Source organism: Pyxicephalus adspersus, chromosome 1 (genome assembly GCF_032062135.1).
Source record: "Pyxicephalus adspersus chromosome 1, UCB_Pads_2.0, whole genome shotgun sequence".
In the NCBI taxonomy this organism is placed as follows: Eukaryota; Metazoa; Chordata; class Amphibia; order Anura; family Pyxicephalidae; genus Pyxicephalus; species Pyxicephalus adspersus.
In genome coordinates this window covers 79,456,422-79,473,613 of record NC_092858.1, presented here as the reverse complement: position 1 = coordinate 79,473,613, position 17,192 = coordinate 79,456,422, and the positions used below count along the sequence as shown (strand labels likewise).

General features: G+C 35.7%; 1 protein-coding gene across 2 annotated transcripts in view; it reads right to left on the bottom strand.

Moving 5' to 3' along the window:
• Positions 1-17,192, bottom strand: part of SPNS2 (SPNS lysolipid transporter 2, sphingosine-1-phosphate) — a 72,880-nt gene that overhangs the window by 37,607 nt on the left and 18,081 nt on the right. For both annotated transcript variants that reach the window (XM_072415686.1, XM_072415694.1), the window contains exon 2: positions 2,681-2,746. In XM_072415686.1, the coding sequence (XP_072271787.1) occupies positions 2,681-2,746 (66 nt within the window). The remainder of the gene's footprint in view (positions 1-2,680; positions 2,747-17,192) is intronic.

Below are 17,192 nucleotides of genomic sequence, written 5' to 3'. Positions count from 1 at the left end.
GTTCTACAATAGAAATGGTTAAGCTGCCCAATGATTGTGGCTTGTTATGTCATCATTTAAGGAAACATGTTGTTCTTTGTAACAAGCGTTATTGCACTTTTTCATGTTGGATAAAAGGAAAAATGGTACAAAATAATGTTGTTTGCTAACTATTACTAGTTGTGCTATTTTTTTCCCAATGGGTCCCTATAAGGTTCAAGAAACTGCAAGCAAAAACAATTGATTCTTATGCACTGCACCACAACACAATAGTCAAGCAATAATTATTCACAGTCTCTGCATTTACACGCAGTATAAATGTTCTCTAAACTAAAGGCAAAAGACAAATGTAAATGGGCCCTAAGGACAGCGATCTAGAAATTCTTGGCATTTCTCATATGCACCCCAGCTTTCTAGACAATCATGTTCTAGGCTAATCACAATCGTTGCACCAAATTATAGATTTGATAGATTTAGATAAAAATCTCATCTAAATGTAAAACACTTCTTTTTAGGTTGGGCTCCAGCTGGGGCAAAGCTATAAAGCTAAAATCCCAAAAATGCAGAGTCTACCTGGCAAGTTGTGTTTACAACATTACACTAGAATATATATATTGTAAAGCTAACCTGGGAACTTTCATGGAGTACCGAACCAGAGGATTCAGGATAATACCGTGGGTACTTTACTTGTAACCCTGCCAAGGAATTTCCTGCCCTATCTCATTCTATTAAATACTGACGCATAGATGATTTGTTTGCTTTGGGTAGTTTGGCTTACAACCTTAACCTGCTTTTTGGCCTGTGAGATGGCCCACAATTCTTAGTAGACAAGTAGGCAGGCAAAGGCAATGAGAAAAATTAGACCACATTGAGGAAGAAGCCTGTGTTTTTTTTCTAATGGTGGTTCAGAACCCTTTCCTAAGGAAAGGTAATATTAGCATTTTATCAAGCTCCTGCAAACCCTTTCCCTCTACATCTTGTTTAATCACATCGTGTCTAAACACTAATTATTCAGTTCAGTAAGACCAAGGAAAATACATTAAACAGTACAAGAGAGTTAATGCTGTCAATAATATGCTTTAAATGTATCATGTCTTCTCTCTAATTAACATGCATGTAATTAACATGCGGATCAATATACTATTTCAGCAAGAATTTGTTATACGCTATACATTTAAATAGCCACTATGACTCAACAAATAAAAAAATGGGAAAATGTTACACAAAGGGGTACTCCTGTATATAATACAGTGCATGAACACTAAATAACTGAAAAAACATTTATGTAACAATGTGTCATATATCGTGTGGGTTGTGTATATCTTTTCCTGATCTTTTACTATGATATCCCTAACTTTCATACAAGAATATCTAAACATAGTTGGCATGATATTTGGAAAGGTTGATGTATGACCAAAAATAGAAGCTTCTATATTTCTTTAAGGTTTTCGTCATACACTTGTCTACTTATAATCTTACAGAATCAATTAGAAACAAATATTATTTATTTATTTATTTATATATTTATAATTTATTCAGTGATTCTGCCACCAATTAAAATAATGTCTACTTGAAAATAATCAAGGCAAAGACAAGAAAATAACTAAAGACACATTATGGTTAAATGAATATGACAAAAGCAGCGCTCTTCTTGCACAGTAATTGCCCCAGCAGTGCTTAATGCTAGAGGTGTCACGTTATCAGTGTTTTGTCTTCACAAGACTTCTTAGACGGATTCCCCCAGGAGCATTGTGTAACTAATAGCAGCATTTCCACATACTTCAACACAAGTTAAACAGAATTTGTTGCAGAGCATTTCTATAGTGAAAGTGAAATGAACATGTTAAATGTAAAGCTGCTATCAGACCTTTTTCTCGATATTTTTAGTGAGTATCAGTAAAGGGAAAAGTGAATTATTTTTGTAAGAGGGAAGCAGATCAGCATCAGACCTTTGGAAGGTCCACAGCACCATCTGCAACGTCTGTTTAGTCTCCTCCATCTGTATGGGTAAGCTTCCCAAGATGAAGAAAAAAAGGAATAATAAATTCAATGTTTGAACTTTTTTTACTTTCTACTTTTTACTTTCTACTGGCAAGGAAACATCGCACTGTAAGGAAACATTGCAGTCTTTTCAGATAATTGTAATTAAGCAGTACAAGTGACTATCTTGTAAAGCATAATTCACTTAGCTTAGTAAATGTGGCGATTGTTCACTTTATTCCTGGAACATATAGCCTGATTTAGTAAAGCTCCCCAAGAATAGAGAAGATACACTTTCATCAGTGAACCTGGATGATCCATTCTGGGTGAATGGATCTGGTCCAGGATAAAAAAACATTTGTTAACAATAGCAAATTACTTTTAAGAAATTAATTCCAGGTTTTCTGGATCACCTTGCTTCACTAATAAAAGTGTATCCTGCCCAGCGTTGGAGAGCTTTAGTAAATCAGGCCCATTACTGGATGGTTGAAGTCAATAGAGCTTCATTTCATTTACTAAATGACAATTCATTCTGCTATGTGAACAGCCGTATACTACGTTTACATTTTCCTAGGTGTTAAGGTATTTGCAAAGGGAATGTTAACCGCATTCACTAACGTAAATGAGATATTATCTCATAATGTAAAATCTTACCAATACAAGTGTGTGTGTGAAAATTGTCCATGTGTTTAATAAAAAATAATATACAAAGGAATTTTACCTGTCTGTAGCAGACCAGCACCGCTATCCTTCACTCCAAAATGTTGCTGAATGTCCAGTAGAACACCTGTAAAATAAAGACATAGTAGGTCAATCCACTGTTCCAGTAGATGTCCAGTGATGCCACCAGATAGACAGTTGGACATCTTGCAAAAAAAAAAAAAATGTGAAGTATGTATAGTTCATGTATTTATTTCTGCTGGATAACCCAATTTTCCCCCTTGACATTTAAGAAACTGAAAGGATATTAGGAATAAAGAAACAAATACTAAACATTCTGGAATATGAGGAATAACGGAACAGGTTAAGTATTGATGTAAGGAAATAAAACAGATGGTATTTGTCCAGGCCTAGCATTGCCTAATGTACCCTTTTCTCCAGGACACGAGCCCAACTGCTTTGAAAATACTTGCACATTTAGGTCAATAAAGAGTACCAAGGAAATTAGTTTTACTCTATTTGTACGTAGCTTTATGTCTGTAGCCAAGAATGGTTTGCTGCACTTTGCTGTAAATGCATTTCTCTATTCTTTTTATAAGAGTCGGCTGACTGATCATTACAAAAGGACAAAGATTGATGCCAGTAGCCTCTTTAATAGCACTACCTTTCCATTAGCTTTATAACTTGCTTTATACAGAAGATGGATTTTCTTAGAGTGGTATGTCTATTCAATATTCACTTCTACAGACTGTACAGTTTGCTGGAGAAGCCTACTTCTTTCTATATACATTTTTTCCTGGAAATAGTAAATACAATGTGTGTGTTAGATATTGGGCTATCTATGTCAAACTTTTTAGAATGACCCTTCCTGCTGCTGTTATCACACTTGTCACTTGTCAGTTTTACCAAGGATAAGGAAAACAAGATAAGTAAAACTAGGAGCAGTAAAGGTGCGTACACACTTCCAATTTTTATCGTTCCAATCGAACGACGAACGATCGATTGGGCAAAAAATCGTTCGTAAAAAAGTAACCAACGACGCCGACGAACGAGGAAAGTCGCTGGAAACGAACGACCGGACCGACGGATCGGATTGGACGACGATCCTTGAACATCGTTCGTGTGTACGGTCGTTCGTTGATCGTCCATGTTCAGAGCATGCGTGATGAACGAACGTCCGTTCACTTTCCTGTCGTGCACATAGTTCCTCTATCGCTCAAACGATCGTATCTATTGTGTGTACAATATCTACGAACGATCGTGTCGTTAACTCTATGTGCAGGATCGGTGCTATACGATCGTTCGTATATATCGTGCATGAACGTTCGTCGTTCGTTTTCCAACGATAATAATTGGAAGTGTGTACGTAGCTTTACCGAGTTGGCATTTTAGTTACCCACACAAAAAGTCTGACTCTTTATTAATCTTTATCTATTATTATATAAAACATGGCTAGACTGTGGATGCCTTGGGACCATTACTAGATAAAAGGCAATAGCCATGTTAGAAACTTTCTCCGTCATTTCATTCTAGTGTGCATACATAGTTTTACACTATGAAAAAGGGCTAAGTGGGGTGAATAACACTAGCCTTATTTTAACAACATTTCAAGAAATATCTGATTTTATATATTTAAGTTTGCAAGTGGAGGGACAGGTCCACTTGAAGCCTTATCTTTTATCTAGTACAGCATAAGAAAAATGGAATCCTCCATAAAAGCTTTGGCACAATTCTTTGTTAGAAAAAATGTTTGTATAAACCTAGCAACTGCCAGTAACATAGGTTTAACATTGACTCCCATGAGATATACAGGTGTGCACACACAAGGAGGGGCTGACTGCACATACAAGATAAAAGATGATGAAACCAATACCACATATAGGCAGGGCAGTATCACCCTTCTCAATACATGCTGTACCTTTATGTTTGCATGTTCCCATAATGGGAAGCTTTTCAGCTGGACAGGTAACAATTTCACAGTCATAGCTCCTCTATTATTGTCAGTTTTGACCTAATACTATTTTATCTTTACTGTGCTTTGTTTCATATTGTTGGTATCTATTTTAGATTGTGAGTCATACTAATTCCATTTAGTCACAAGGGGGGTAATAACCTGCCTGACATGTTTAATGGGATCATTCAATGTCTCCATCTAAAGCCATAAAATTATATTTTAAGAAAAATCACCTAATCGTGACTACAGTTTGTTATTTTTATATCACTGTGTACAGGGAGCCCGTCCTGTATATCTCAGTTTTACACATTATCAAGTCTTGGAAGCAAGTTCAGGCTTTAAAGTCAGTTTTGATTATTGAAAAAAACTGCACAGTATATGGGCAGATCAGCACTGGAACAAGAGCCCTAGGATTCTAACTAGGCCCTAAGGCTAATATTATTGTCTTCACAAATTCTGCATGATTTTTAAGAAATTTTATATTCTAGCTTTAGTCATATCCCATGTACAATTAATTCTAGCAGAGCTCCAAGGATTCCTTAATAGTGTTCATTTTATCACTTCTTACAGGGTTTGATGGATCAAGGAACATGTGACTCAAACTGTAGAAGAACGTCAGTCTTATAAAAATGTATTCTCAGCAAAGTATCAAATTAAAACCTGGGTGGAAAGTGTGCGATGGCATTTACTAACATGTCATTGATAGAAGATGCCTTGCTAACTCACATACACATCACTCTCAATGTTTATACACACTAAGCCACACCTTGTGTTTAATGATGTTCCTTACATAGTCAGCCATGAGCTGAACTCTGAATCCTTTTACGAAGCATTACTACTATTATTATTAAACAGGATTTATATAGCGCCAACATATTACGCATCGCTGTACATTAAATAAAGTTAATTAAATAGGGGTTGCAAATGACAGACGACTACAGACAGTGACACAAGAGGAAGGGACCCTGCCCCAAAGGGCTTACAATCTATCAAAGTCAACACATGATTCACATGACACCTATAAATTAGGAATAAAAAGCTACAATTGTATGTGCTGCAAAGCCTTTATTATATCAGAGTGAAATTTTTAGCTGAAATGTTAAAATGAGATTATCACTCTATCTAGAAGTTACCATTAATGTGTGTGATTTGTTTTAGATGTTTACATAATGATCAACAAACCTTTATCATGTCATGGGAGGATTACCAACCTAATAAAAAAATAAGTGGTATACAGGAACCCAAAAAAACAATTAGAAACCAGCCATTATTAGCCTGTCCAGTCCTATATGATCACAGTTTGTGTGATTGGTTGCCATGTGTTACTGCATGGAAATGTCTTAGCGCCAATTTTCAGGCCCACCTGTATCATTCTCCAACAGCATGGCTACAGAGACAAGCCCAGTATATACTACTTGATAAATAACATTTTATTACATTTACTATGATTTACACTGTGCTGGCTAAGCCGAAATGATTGGAAGCCTATATGTTATTAGCACCCAACTAATGAAACCATTCTCATAAATATTAGAATGGTTTTCTATCTGCTGCTGAATGTGTTGCTTTTATGACATAGTGCACATTAGGTTTCATAACTCAATGGTCATCCTAATGGCCTGCGTAAGATAAAATGATTCACTTGGCAGATCTAAAAATACTTTTCTATGCTTCTGTTATAAAATATTAATTGCATCCGGGAGTGGTTATAATTATGGATGACATACACCATTAGCGTTCCACAAATTGTGTCCATTATACACTGCAGGATCTGCTGTTTGTTTTATTAACACATTTACTTTTTGGAATAAAAATATTTTCAATCCAATTATGTAAACTTGATTGAACATTGGCGAGGGATAGGAAAGCTGGCACGCCTTTTGAGATACTACCAGCAGATATCACATACCAGCATAGAAGGATATTAAAAGCTTAAGACACTAGCTGATAGACCTAGGGGAGGAAATAAAGAATCTGGGAAGGAAACAAAGCTTCCTTCAGAATGGCCCCAGTATTGTGCTAACATCATGAGAGGGGCACGATGACTTTAATGTACAGTATTAGGTGCCCACTAGAGAATTCCTGGTGGTGGTGAAGCTTTGCCCCCCTGTGCCTCTAACATATTCCATTTGCCTAGAGATGCATTCAATTTTACTGATGGGCCATCAGCAAAGTCACTTTTAAGTATGATTTTTGTGCTTAAAGTGTAACACTAAACAATATGATTACTGAATGGAAAAAAAAAGTATACTGTAAGGGGAACATGCTCCAGTGTAAATGGAAATCCACAAATGACACAGGACCACACAAACTCTGGTGACTTTAAATAGTGCAGGTGCATCATGCTTCCACGTGCAGTCTTTCTTTTTACAGATAATTATAGTTACCACTAACTTCCTATTGTTGTGACCGCATGATACCACTAACGTTCCTCTACTTTAGCCTAAAGCTTATTCATTGCATTTCCAAACTGATATACATAGACTGCTAAAGAGTGTGCCAACATGAACCCAGTGCAACATGAAACCGCAATGAAAACTTATTTAACAACATGGCACTCCAGAGTGATATTTGTTACCACTTTGCAATAACTACACATTATATAATTAGTTACAAACCTTTAGGTTACATGGTATCCCAGGCACAAAATGTATTCTGACAACTCCGAATGAAGTAGTCTTTTGCATTAACTTCTCTCAGACCTCCCATTTATATGCATTTTGTGAATCAGAAAATAGTTTTTTTAATCTACTTAAACCTTGCTGTCCTACAGCTTACCAAGGTCCCCAAAGAGCTGAGGTTGCTAAACAGAACAGGAGCTCTAAATTCAAATCATGGATTAAATGATTTACAAAATAAATACATTTTCAGATGCGAGTGTCCAGTATAGGATGGTACCATGTATACCAGGGCAACACATAGCTAAAGCCAACCATACATAATAAAAAGAAATTGCACATGAGTCCTGAGTATTTCATCACACAGCACATTAAAAAAACAATATTAAAATGGTTCACATCCAACCCAATAATATCAAAACATGGCAAATAGTAGGGTTCTCTCTGTTATATGTGAATCAAATGAGTGTATTAAGTACAGAGCTAGCTGAACAGACGTTTGGGTGGGTAAAAAACTTCATGCACATGTATTTTAACTGTGTATGTAGCAGTGTGCCCCATGCAGCTGAAGCAGCACAATTACTAGCAGCCTAGCAGTACTTATTTGAGACACTAAAACATCTTGTGTATCTGAAACATGACACACATCCTATTGTAATTATCACAACTGCTGTTTAACATGCAATAGTTTACTGATTAGATAAAGTAGTGTTTCTAACAACTCTGTCAGTTCCTAGATACATGTAACAATATGTTAGAATTTTTTGTAGGGTGCGGCTCTTGTGCATGTTTATCTCCAGCATCCATACACAAAGTACCCCCTATTTAGTCCAATTTTATTTCTATAGTTTGAGAAATATCAAATACTTCTCCACTGAAGAACATACAAGCAACTATTTGTAAACCAGTAGTACATTGATTCTGTCAGTTTGTTTCTCACAGAATATTTAAGGCTTATCTAGTGTGCACAGTGCAGCAATATACATAGAATAACAATTTAAGATATAATAATATTTGTGGTCAGGCAGTAGAAAGATTCATTTAGAGGGGTAAACATAATTTGATGTGCGCAGTGCTCTTTGCATTATTAGATACGGCAGATAGTATAATTATCTGACAACCTCAACATTATCCACTTCATTTACAATCAAGTGATTATCAGACTTGATTATGTCAATGCACTGCTGTGTACAGCTAATTTCTTGTGTTTCTGATACTGTGTGGCAGATCTGATACAGTGACATTATCACAATATTAGAAATTCATTGCAGACACACAAATCTTAAATAATCTTCAGATACATTTTTTACGCATCTTGGTATAATAAATTAGTAAAGCTTTGCCCTTAGAAAGGGAATATAAATTGATTCTGTCACAAATATTTTACAGTACATTATTTAATTCTTAATATTTTAAGATGGATAGTGTGTGACAACAATCTACCAGAATATACAAAAAGCATTCTTTGTCAGCATGCCTATTAGTTATGGTCTTCTGCTGTTCATTTCAAAACAGTCACATAGTTAGCTCTAGATGAGATTCTACTACCGACATATACACATCCTTTCCTCAACTCTATTGACCGAAAGTAAAAACCCGTGGCATGCTGCCCTAATGAATTATTCATGCTGTGAATAAATCAGGGGATGCCACTTAAGGAGAGCTCCTTTTAGTTCAGTGCATAGCCTCAAGAGAGATCAGCACTGCAGCTGAGCCTGGAGGATCTCATCCTATATGCAGGGTGTGCGCGTTCAGCATCTAGGTGCTTACTGGTGCAGAAACTCCATTCTTTATCATGTGTAAGCCTATAGCATACACATTGCTTCAGCTGTGCACTGGCCATACTCTGATGGACAACACAGTCACTAATGCCTTTACCTTGTAGTACAAATTACTTTGTCCTGTGACCTGTCTTTTATTTATTACTCGACGGCTCCCATTTTACTTTGTTTTTTTAACAATGGTCTAAAGCCAATGCTGGGCATGCTGTTCTTCAAGGGATAGTCACAAGTTTAATATACCATGTTTTATGTTAAAGAAAGCAAATACATATTGTTTTATTGTTTACTGAATAATATAAAGGTAAGTAATATTTATCATGACCTGAACTCCAAACAAATGCAGGCTTTTTCTTTAAGTGGATGCAATCAAAATAATGAAGATATATAAATAATATAAATACACACACTCCATTGTTTCACTTTATTGTTTGTACTTCCAAATGATATGTAGAGCAAACCTCCATGTAAAGTCTCCATACACAGCTGAAAGACATGCTCATGTTTACTGCCAATAGACTTGTAATTCTGTACAGCCAACCTTGCGATTCAGATTTCCATCTGTGTGTTTAGTATGTTATGCCTGGAGGTAACAAATATGCTTTACATGTCCTAATCTGGAGGGTCCCAATGTCTTAATCAAACCTTGCAATGAATTTCAATTGTGGAACAACACAAGTGTATCACATTTGCACACACTAGTCACCAACCAAATGGCCACCTTTTCACTGCTGCCAGCTTATTATTAACGTTGAATATAATTTTGGGCCACACACAGAAAAATTAGCTGAAGCTTAGACCTAAAATTGTCTTGGTAGCTGACCCCATGTATGGACAATTTATATATTGTATTATGTCATCTTCTTATTTTAACTTACAAGGAATAGATTTATCCCTCCTGGGCTATAGGATAGCACAATGTGGCCTAATTAGTAATTATAATTAGTCAACACAGCTGGATTTTTAGTTTCTACAAGTGTACTTTTGGTTCAAATGAGGCCATAGTCTAACATTTTTAGAATATAAACTCCAAATACATGCATGTACAAAATGAGAAATTATTACATGGTAGCAAGTGTAATTCTTGTTTCCAAGAAACAACACATTTTAATCATGAATTGCTCTGTAAGGCATTGACAGTGTTTCCGGTCTTATTTAAAACGTATTTAGCACATATATATCTACTATACACGACATCTGCCATTTAATGTTAAGAAAATTAATTTTTTTTTAATGTGGAGCCAGCTATGACTTTCTGTAACTACCAAAAATATTAATTTCTCTTCCTTGCAGCCATGGCAACTGGTACGGTAATAGTCACCAGAGGGGATTTGCCAATGTTCTAATTCCTCTGCTCACTGCTTTTCCCAGATGTCTTCACAAAACATGAGGACAAGTTACAGACGTTCCTAGAAATGTCCAACACTGTACAGCCTATATATTAGTATGATGAGGGTCTATTAGCTGATTATGTGGTGCCTTTTTTATTACTGGATAGCCATAATAAGATCTGTGTCACTAATAAAACATCATCGCTGTTCTTATTTGCCAATGTTCTTGTCGCAGCAGAGAAAACTCCTGCTTTGCTATATGGAATAGACAGCCTGAAGATTAATATTTTTAAATCACCATTCATTATTTGCAAACTTTTCAGCATTTAAATGTGTATTCTACCAATGTAAGAAAAGTGTTTCATTCTTCTTTTTAGTTTACCATATCCTGACTTATAATACCTCTTTTTTTCTGCTGTATTAATGTATCTTGTGATACACTTAAACCTATTTAGAGTTTTCATGGGATTGTGCCTAACGCTGAAGCAGACATGTGATTCAATAATCTTATTCTATACTTAGTAGACAGAAACACAAAGCAAGAAATGGTCTGAGAAATACCCCCACAGTTCCTGGGAGATCCTATAATATATTTGCCATTCATTTTGGAGATTTTTAAAGACACCACTATTCTTATACAAGGATCAGAATGTCTGCTCACCATATTTTGTAAAGATTTAGTTCAACTATCCAATCATGTAAGAATACAGTAGGGAAGAGTTTGTACCATTTAAGTAAACACTTATTAATTTGGTTCCTTTTCTGTAGAGTCAACAGAAAGTGAAAAGATATCTTTCCAATGTGGGGGAAACCACCCGTAGACAGTTGGCATGAGAACAAGTGTCCCCATAGGAAGACCTCACATATATTCCTATTCTGTTGCCAAATGGATTTACCCTCACATCTCACAGCTGGGCAGATTGATGAAAAATGCCACGGATTGTTTTCTTGGGGACCCGTGGTATAAATGTTGTCAGACGTGTTTTACATTGAGAAGCTAATCAGTAGTAGTAAAAGTACCAGCAGTATGTTTTACTATACAGTGCTTTGTGGTACATACCATTAAATGCAAAAGGACCGGAGCCATGATTTGTGAAGATAAATATTTTCCAGCTTTTTTTATTGTGTGGGCACATTTTTTTTTTAACATGTTTTACATCTATGGCTGTAGGCTCAGTAGGCCACAATAAAAGTAAGGGCAATTTTCTCATTTATGAATTGAAATAAATATAAAAGCATTAGAAGTCAGCATAATAATCAGTCCCATAATATCTCAGTACAGATCACTTTAATCCCGTCCTCTACTTACAGTGTCCCATTTTACTAAGTAGTCATTCTACGTTCCAGTTGGTTCTCTCACACTCATAGTAGCAAGAGACACCTGGAGGCTAAGGGCTATGTTGGGAACTTCTAGTGTTATTATTATTATTTATATAGCGCCAACATATTACGCAACGCTGTACATCCTAAAGGTGACCTCCTTGTAAGAAGCTTGAATTAGGTCCCACTAGTCACAGAGGGACCTTGGCTAGGCAGTGTGGCTTCCATATACATGAAACTAAAATCTGTTTGTAGCACAAATTATTGAAATAGCGTAGAAGGTATTTTTTTCTGACTACTTGATGTGCACAGAATTTTTGGTATTGTAACATTCTCACTCCTGCAACGGCTATCTAAAAAAAGAAACTCCAGACAGGCCATGTCTGAGAAATAACATTAAACGTGTTCAAGAAGTAAAATACTTATTTTCTGGACCAACTCGAAAGTTTTTAACAAAACATATTTCTAGAGATGATGCTAATGGATGTAGAGGTTTAGGTCAAATGCACACATAGCTGACATAGCTAATCCACAGCTCTGTCTGCAGTCACCGAACAGACATATCTGGAGTTAAGTTTCTGCTATGAGGTAAGGAAGAAAAGGGTCTTTGGAACCTGAGCCAGGAAGTGATTTACTTTACCAGACCCTGGGGCTTGGGAGGAAAATAATGCAATAAAAGAAAAAAAAACATATATTAGATGTCTCAAAGGCTATACATTCATATATGTGATCTTTTTTTCCTGTAAAATATCCTCAAGGGAAAGCTTTAATTACAACCTGTAACAAAAAGAAGGGAAATTTAAACAAGCCCTCCTGGAAGATACTGTAATAAGCTGTGAGCATAGAAATATCTGCTTAGGACGTAATAGGTATTTGTCAATTGTACCTTGGTCCTGGCTCTCATACTATTAATCATTTGTTACTTTGAAGCAGTAACAAATGATTCATGGCCACTGTCTTATAGGAAATGATCAGGGATGACTGGCCTATATACACGGTACACCCATGTTATTCACACTGGTCATACACAGACCGTAACTTTTGTATTGCTGTGATTAAAGGTCTTTTTAAATATTGGGTGAATAGTAAAAGGACATATGTTGCTAGACATTCACCAAGATTACTTCTGCTGATTTAATATGCTACAGGTTTTCATGGCTTTGAAATGGGTGCCATCTCTTAATAAAATGTACAGCTTTTTTGTACCACCTTTGCTGAGGCTCCCGCTTCTACCTACCCATCTACATGTTTAGTAAATGATCCAATAAGGGGCAAAAAGGCAAATTACATATAAGGAACCTATTGGCTACTGTTATCTGAAGCCTGATTCAATATTTTCATCAGTTCAGCATAAACATTCCTGACTTATGAGGTTGCTCAAGAACCAGAAATACTGATTACCTGCTAATATGTAAGAAATGCTAAACCACTTGTAAATGCAGAAGATGTGCTTTTGTTATATTGGTGCTTTTCCAAAACCCTGAAAGACAAATGGAAACTCTGCAGGTGACACAGTGTAAGATACTTCTTTATCCTGTAGCATTTGGAGCCTTCATACTGTAATTATCAAGAGGTTCATGAGAGGATATGAAAAAGAACACTACTCCCATTACATTCTGTCTGCATAAACAAAAAAGCTAATAATGCTATACAAATTCCAATCAGCTCAGCTGATGTTTCATACAACAGAGTTTTTTTCTTTTTACACAGAAGCTTTATTTAAATAAAAAGCATGTGGATTTACACCTATAAAGAGGTCAAGCCATGGCAGAAATACCATGGTATTTAGTGCTACCGAAGAAAACCGGAACCCATTGACAATTTTACTCCTAAATTATGCTCAGATGCAGATCAGGGCAGCTTAAATAGAATGTTTTTTACATGATCCCTGCACTTAATAGTGATGTTGAAGATTTGTTTCAAAAGGTGACAGCTCCCGGTTGATTTCCAGCTGTGAATAATAAGTGCCGACAGACACAAATTATGTCATTAAAGAGAAGCTTTTGTGACCTATAAGTCAAGTAAAACAAATTCTTTTTCTAGCCTTAAAACTAGCACAATACAAGGTCCTCAATACAGGCTCGGTCACACATTTGGAGAATACACAGCACACAACTGTAGGCATGTATACATAACATACTGTAATGTTATTCACATAGCAACCAGAAAAAATAAGAAATAAATGTACATGCAGTTTAAACAGCTGCAACTATTTGAAAACATTATGGAATGTTGCTCATTTTTTGCTACATTTTTTCTCTCTATACAATGTGTCAGTCACAAGGTGTACATCTAGTATAGGCTATAAAAAAATATGTAAAAAATGCACGGTACTATACATATATACAATATAAAACTCGACATATCAACATGAAAAAGTAATGTAATGCTCTTCCATCAGAAGGCTGATTCTAAAATATCTGAAATTTTAATCAGGCTGGGATATAAAGGTGGGCAACATTAAATCCATTTGTCATTATAAACCAGTAAATGAAAGGTGTCTAAACCCAAAAACAAACATTTTTTATATTTCAGCTTGTCAATCTTTGGATGGGGTAGCAGCATTAGTTTAGTTGTTTATGCTTCTTCCTTCTTTTCTTCTTTCTTCATTTATTTTTTTAAAATAAACACTTCCTATCCAGGATATAATACTCTGACCTTTGCATTGTTTTTTGGGAGAAGGCTTTTTATTTGATAGTATGAGATACATATCAGTCCTAACTTTACCTTTTACTGATATGGCCATAAATGGGTAGGTTTATGAACAATAATGATTGTAGGTGAAAGATCTCACTTTCACTATTCTGTTCAATATCAGTTTACAGATCAGAACATTAATAGCTCCTTTTTTCTACAAAGAGAGACCCTTAAAATCAAATTAGGTCACAGAAGTGATATGAAAATGCATTGATGGGGTAAGTGCGTAGTGAGTATTTCTGAGGTTGTAACAAGCTTGCATGTTTTCAAAAAAGAACAAGATTCTTTGAATCTCTTGCTATTCATATATAGTGTATGGGAGGCTTACGGTATGATTTACTAACACAACTGATATATCTAATATGTAACTCCACTGAATATATAAATAGAATTCAAACACACCGTTTTGATTGTTTGCTAGCATGCTAAATTATATTGTCTCTTTTTACCTCTTATGGACTTCAGCAGGGAAATATCCCCATCAGAATTCTCACAACTACTGAGGCCAAAGCAAAATGATGTCACTATGCCCTGATGGATTCTCTATAATGTAACATTAAAACTAACTAGTGACTGCAGCTGTGGGAGAGTGAAAACCTCATTATGGCCCCTTGAGAAGAAGATGTCACCACTATAGATGACAATTGATTCAAACAATCTATATATACATATGATTATGCTGACGTTTGGAAGATTAGGGTGAACGAGGAATCATGAGAGATGAAAAACATTAGGCAATATCTCGGGATAACCCAGTATTTTTGGGTTATTACCCCATTCTTAGTTATAAAAATAGAAGACTATTTAAAAACGAGGCACATAAATCTATTTATAAATGCTTTCATACAACTCTTATCTAAACGTTAAACAAATTTTACCTTGGAAAATATATGACACGTAAATAACATTTATTTCACACATTTTCTAATAAAATCCAATGTTAAAAACATTGTGGTAAAATTGTGGGTAAATCTTGGTTGGTTATGAAATATTAATTAATAGACCCCACAGAAAACATGAACAATTCCTGGAAAGTAAAGATAAGGGAAGTCAGAGGTCTAAAATGTTTAGGTACGTCTTGCTTAATAACACCAGGTAAGTTATAAACCTGTCTGAAAGGAAACTGTATGAGTTGCTAATAGCCTTTTCTTATACCTATAACCTTGAACCAACAGCTGCTTATATAAGAAGGCAATAAAAGAAGCTTGGTAATGTCATGATAGACCTAGAATCACTAAAAAACAGATCAGCTCATCATTTTTGTAGTGAAAAGTAAATGGGAGTAATAATGTGTATGTGTGAGTTTGTATACAGAAATGTATTCTTACAGTACAATACATTCTGTGCTCATATGCTAATGGCAATGTGAATCCAGTGGATATTCTATATCTCTATTATTCATTTTAAAGATGTCTGGTATGTGGCCTTGGAGAGGAAAGTCTTAGTACAGTCCTGACTCTTACTTGACCCCATTAACAGACAGCACTGTCAGTGGTGCATACAGCTGGATCCTATGTATATATTGAAGCTGAGGATTGTGACAGCTGCAGGGTCTCTCTTCTTATGAAATATCAATAATCACTTCTTTGTCTATTTACTAGTCTTATGCAGCCTTTCAGACCTATGTGACTTTGCTTTCCACTGTATACCAGAACACACTCCAAAAAGATGGAATACGGTGTCCTGAAAGCACAGTTTGAAGTGTATGGCAAAAACTTAAATATTATGACTAGCTAATTTTATTAAACACCTCTCATAAAGGAACAGTGTGCTGCCATGTCTGGCAGCAAGTAGAAGTAATGTCTTCCCTTCCATGTGCCTTGCATAGAATGAAAAATTAGTTTGTGAACAAATGACTGCAGGGCCTTGTACAGACGTTCAGTAATTGTTCCTCAGAGCCATCATTAGCAATAACTTTGTGTGACAGTAAAAATGAGCATACGCTATACAGACAAGCTGTGGGTCTACTGCTCCTCTATAAAGAGGGGAGATAAGACAAATAGAGGCTGTGGTATCACAACGCTTTCACATTTTTTTTGTTCCCTCCCATCAAAATGCTAAGTAAAATACTCAATAAAGCATTTTCATTTTCAATATACATTTCTGATTTTAAATCCAATTACATCTTCACTAGGTTTCTGCAATGCAGGTGGATCATGGCTAGTAGGATGAGCAGGGTGGTAACAGCCAGACATCATGCCTAGGGCCTGTTTTTTTACAGCTCTCCAAGGCTGGAAAGGATACACTGTCATCAGTGAAGCTGGGTGATCCAGAAAATCTGCAACAGATTTGTTTTTGTCAAAGTAATTTGTTATTTGCTATCCTGGACCAGATCCATTCCAGGTTTGTTGGATAACCCAGCTTCAATGATGAAAGTGTATCCTCTCCAGCTTTGGGGAGCTTTAATAAAGCGGGCCCAAAGCCTCCACAGTTGATCTCAAGTCCAATGAAAGGGGCAAGCTGGGGACAGTTCATATGTTAAGAAAAGATACATATATTTTAGAAAGTTAAAACAATGATGGCCATTTTAAGTAAACAATCAAATTAAGTTGGTTTTGTTTGTGGAAATAGCTTCCCAATCTTTTAAATTATCTGATGAAGTATAAAGTCTTTATAATTACACTCTTGGTTTCTTGTCTCTACCAATGCGTCAAATTCAGACATTTCCATGGCAGCAGACTTCATCATTAAATTTTTAAAAGACCTGAATGAATGCCTTGATTGACATTTTTCCTAATATATGCAAATATACAGCTCTCCCTTCTTTTCTTTTTTTTAAAGCATTGTTTAAATTTTATAGTTCTAGCTAGCATTTTTTTACCTGATGTACTGCCGATTTTAGTATTAACAGTACTTGGATTAGGTAAAAACCTGT